The sequence below is a fragment of the Hevea brasiliensis genome, chromosome 9 (assembly GCF_030052815.1).
Source record: "Hevea brasiliensis isolate MT/VB/25A 57/8 chromosome 9, ASM3005281v1, whole genome shotgun sequence".
NCBI lineage: Eukaryota > Viridiplantae > Streptophyta > Magnoliopsida > Malpighiales > Euphorbiaceae > Hevea > Hevea brasiliensis.
Genome location: NC_079501.1, coordinates 32,767,884 through 32,772,313, shown reverse-complemented (window position 1 = coordinate 32,772,313; position 4,430 = coordinate 32,767,884). Strand labels below are relative to the sequence as shown.

At 34.1% G+C, this 4,430-nt stretch overlaps 1 protein-coding gene across 1 annotated transcript; it reads left to right on the top strand.

Moving 5' to 3' along the window:
* The first annotated feature begins 1,031 nt into the window (after window positions 1-1,031).
* On the top strand, window positions 1,032-3,079 carry LOC110652614 (glycosyl hydrolase 5 family protein). The gene is made up of 3 exons (XM_058154186.1): window positions 1,032-1,697; window positions 1,853-2,456; window positions 2,532-3,079. Exons 1-3 carry the CDS (start codon window positions 1,116-1,118, stop codon window positions 2,972-2,974), a joined length of 1,629 nt encoding a protein of 542 aa, XP_058010169.1. The 5' UTR covers window positions 1,032-1,115; the 3' UTR covers window positions 2,975-3,079.
* Window positions 3,080-4,430: the final 1,351 nt, after the last annotated feature.

Below are 4,430 nucleotides of genomic sequence, written 5' to 3'. Positions count from 1 at the left end.
TAAAGACAAATACTCTTTTTTTTTCTTTTTCTTTTTTTTCTTAGATAAAAATTTTTAATTTTTCATTTTTACTTTTTTTTCAATAAAATAAAGGAATTGCTTTTTTTTTTTTTCCTTCTCCTGCCAATTTTCTTTTCCTTTTCCTTGTTATAAAATAGGCCTTAAGACATGTTTGGAAAATTTATGGGGATCACTTCAATTTTTTAGTGTAATTAACTTTGATTAAGACTGAAAGCCGAGACTTTACAGCTCTGAGATAACTCCATTATTATTGAGCTAAAGTATATTAATAAGGATAATTTCAAATTTTAGTTCATAGATAATAAATGAAATTATTTATTTAAAAAAAATTAGATGAAGTTAATTGTGGAATGTGATTTGTATGCTATCTTAATTTTCCTTTTTAATTATTAGCCAAATGGAAATTACCTAACGATTTAATTTAATCAAAGAAAAAGTTAATATAATCAAAGAAAACGTTAAAGGAAAAGAGAGAAGTTTTATATATGTGATTGGAAATGATAGACTTTATATTCTACTACTCATTCTCAATGAGCTACAATGGACTTAAAAAACATTTCTACTGTTACATATAAATAATATAATATGCTTCAAAGTTTTTTTTTTAATTTATTTATATATATATATATATATATATATATATATATATATATATATATATATATATATAGGTAAAACGCACACACTCACGCTCAGGAATAAGATTTGTTATCTCGATAAAATCATAGCATATGCTTCAAAGTTCACATGATGAAAAACTACAAACTAAATGCTCTACTTTCTGGTGCTTTATGCAAAGCCTAACTGCTCTTCTTTTCTTGTTTTTTTTTGTGGGATTCAACTACACTTCTTTGCTTCAAATGAAATCCCAACCTGTCTACCTGTTATCAGAAGAAAGAGGAAATTTTCTAGCAAATTGGAGTTGGTCTATGGATAAGATTTGAAATATTATACCATATATGATAAAATCATATCTCAAGGATTTTCTGACCAGATTCCAAATATTGTATATCCCTTATCTTTAAGTGCATATTTAAAGATCACAGCTAACGAGAGCTGCAAGACTTTGATACTACTCTATAATTTTCATCAAGATGACAAGAAAAAGAACACTTGAAGCTATTCTCTTGCTCTCATTTTTCTTTCTTTTTTCTATTCCTTGCTTTTCTTTGCCTTTATCAACAAATGGGAGATGGATAGTTGATGCAAAAACAGGGCAGCGTGTGAAGCTAGCTTGTGCAAATTGGCCTTCCCACTTGGAGACCATGTTAGCCGAGGGTCTTCAAGAGCAGCCCTTAAAACGCCTAGTGTCTCAGCTAGTTAAACACAGGTTCAATTGTGTTCGTTTCACTTGGGCAACCTTCATGTTCACTCGATTCGCTAATCTCAGTGTGTCAGAATCTTTTGATTCTTTAAACTTAACAGAAGCCAAAGCAGGAATAGCTGAGCGTAATCCTTCCCTATTGAGCAAGACCCTCGTTCAAGCTTTTGCAACTGTCATTGATGAGCTTGGGGCGCAAGGTGTAATGGCGGTTCTTGATTGCCAGGTTAGCAAGCCAACGTGGTGCTGTGGAGAAACTGATGGAAATGCCTTCTTTGGTGACACTTATTTTGATGTTAGAGAATGGCTACAAGGTTTAACCATAGTAGCTGAGCATTTTAGGGGTAAACCCCAGGTGAGGTTGTTTGTCCTTTTTGCATATGATATATCAAGGCTGTGCACTTGATCCAAGAAAATTAAAACATGATTATTGGAAAAAATCTGATTTCTTAAATTTTTATGCTTATGGGTTGTAATAATTTGTTTTGCTTTGTTTGGTTTTGTTCGTAGGTCATAGCAATAAGCACAAGAAATGAACTACGTGGTCCTTTGTCAAATACGGATGACTGGTATAAGTACATTTTTGAAGGGGCATCAGCAATTCACAAGGCAAATCCAGATGTATTAATATTTACTTCAGGACTCAGTTATGCTAATGACCTCACTTTCTTGAGGGAAAAGCCCTTGGGGTCTAACTTTGATAATAAGTTGGTCTATGAGGCACATTGGTATCCTTGGAGCTGGGACGACCGCAAAACTTGGGATGTGGAATTATTGAATGAAGCTTGTTATAGAAAAACCCAACACTTTATCAACCAAACTGGTTTCACCAATACTTTAGATCTAGACAATCCAGTGCCTCTCTTTGTGGGTGAATTTGGCTTAGATCAGAGAGGTCTTAGCCGGGCTGATGACCATTTTCTTAGCTGCTTTTTGGCCTATGCTTCTGAAATTGACTTGGACTGGGGGTTGTGGGGATTTCAAGGAAGCTATTATTTCCGGGAAAATAAAACTGGCATGGAGGAAACATTTGGGGTTATGAATTATCTATGGAACCGTGTCAGAAGTCCACAATTCCAGAACAGATTACAGCTTATCAAGAATAAGCTTCAAGGTAACCCAGTTGATTAAATTTACAACTTTCTTGATTAGCACTCAACAAATTAATGACATTTTATTTTTCTTACAGACCCAACTTCAAAATCCTCTACATCCTACATAATTTTTCATCCACAAAGTGGCAGCTGTGTCGATCCAGATGGTAGACACGATATATATGCAGGCAACTGCAAGAAACCGAAACGATGGCTTTATGCTGGTAATGGGGCTCCAATCAGGCTGAAGGGTACTAGCCTATGCCTTGAAGCTGTTGGTGATGGGGCTGCACCAGTCCTTTCTAAGAACTGCTCAAGCCAGCAAAGTTCTTGGAAATTGCTTTCACAGACTAAGCTTCACGTGGCTACCTTAGATGAGACAGGTGAATATCTCTGCTTGCAGAAGGAATCCCCTTACACCTCCAAGATTGTAACTAGCAAGTGTGCCTTCACCCTTCCAAATCCTCAGTGCCTTACAGATTCACAGATAGACCCAACAACTCAATGGTTTAAGCTTGTTTCTTCAAATGTACTGTAGTTGGAGGATTAGGATCAGAATCAGGAAGCAGTAGTTGATTTCAGTCCCTTTTTTTTTTTTTTTTTTGCAACTCATGGGCGTTACGTAAGGGAAAATTTATAAATGTTTTTTGTGAGTATTTTGTTTATTTTGCGGTCATTTTCAGGAGGAAGTGGGCGATTTAGAATTTAGGAACTTCGCTGACTTGAAATTGAAAAACCTGATGTCAAACAACAGAGCAACGTTCTTGATAAAAAAGAAAATTCATATCCTATATATAATTTGCGGGATTTTCCTTTGGGTATCAATCCAGCAACGGCTTCTTGCTAATTGTGGCCTCCCAACTATTTCGTTATTTATTACGGCTAACTTACTGTTACATAAGGGATTTAGGCTCTTGATGATCATGGCATTACCTGCTCCTTGTGGATGTGGTTTGTTCTATCTCATGATGACTCCTTGGATGTTTTCGAACTTTAACAATGATGGCTAAGCACTATATAATGGTAAATCCAGTCGAGTTAATCAATTGCATGGATCTTCCGGATTTTGCTTGTCTAATTATTAAATTTCCATTTCCCTTTTGCAGTATTTCATATATTTTTAAAAGGAAAAGATGCTTATAAAATTTGAATCTTAACTTCATGCATTACTAGGCATATATATTGGGGATCATAAGAATGGATATTTATTAAAAAATAAAAATTCTTATTTGTGTCTTCAAAGGAAAAGCCCTTAGAAGTTAATTTAGGTACCATTTGATATTACTTTTCAAAAATTGTCAAAAATGCGTTATTTTAAATGTGATTAAAAAAAAATTTTTGAAAATTTTTTTATATTTTAATTTGTTACAATTAAAATATATCAAATTTAATTTTAGATTAATTTTTAATATTGAATGTGTAACTAAAATACATTTTAAAAATATATTTTCCTTAACAATACTCTAGCCTAAAAAGTTGCCCTTGGATTCATAAGGTAGCCAACCCACCCAGGCCTGGTGGATCAACCACTGAATCATGTTTGTGCCGATGAGACTCGAATCATAAATGACAAAGTTGATTTCATTAATATTTGAGAGCCCAATGTCCTTTTTTTTTTTAATGAATTTTGTTAGAATGGGAAAAATGAGCAAAGCGCCAGATCGGTGAAAGATAATAAATTAAAGAGTTTTAAAAAATAAGCAAATTTTTAATCCATTTTAGTGATTTAAATGTTCAATTGTAACTTAATTTTTGAAGCAAAATTGACCAGCATGTTGAACTACACCCTTGGGCCTGCGATTCTCAACAAATGAGCAGACACAGGCTGAAGACCATTTCTTGAGCTTCTTTCGGCCTATTCTGCTGAGAGAAATTTGGATTGGGCCTTGTAAGCATTGCAAGAAAGTTAATATTTTAGTCAAGGTTAACGAGGAACAGGAACAGGAACAGAAACAGTCTTAGAAATCTAAAATTGCATGACAGGTTGCAGCTTG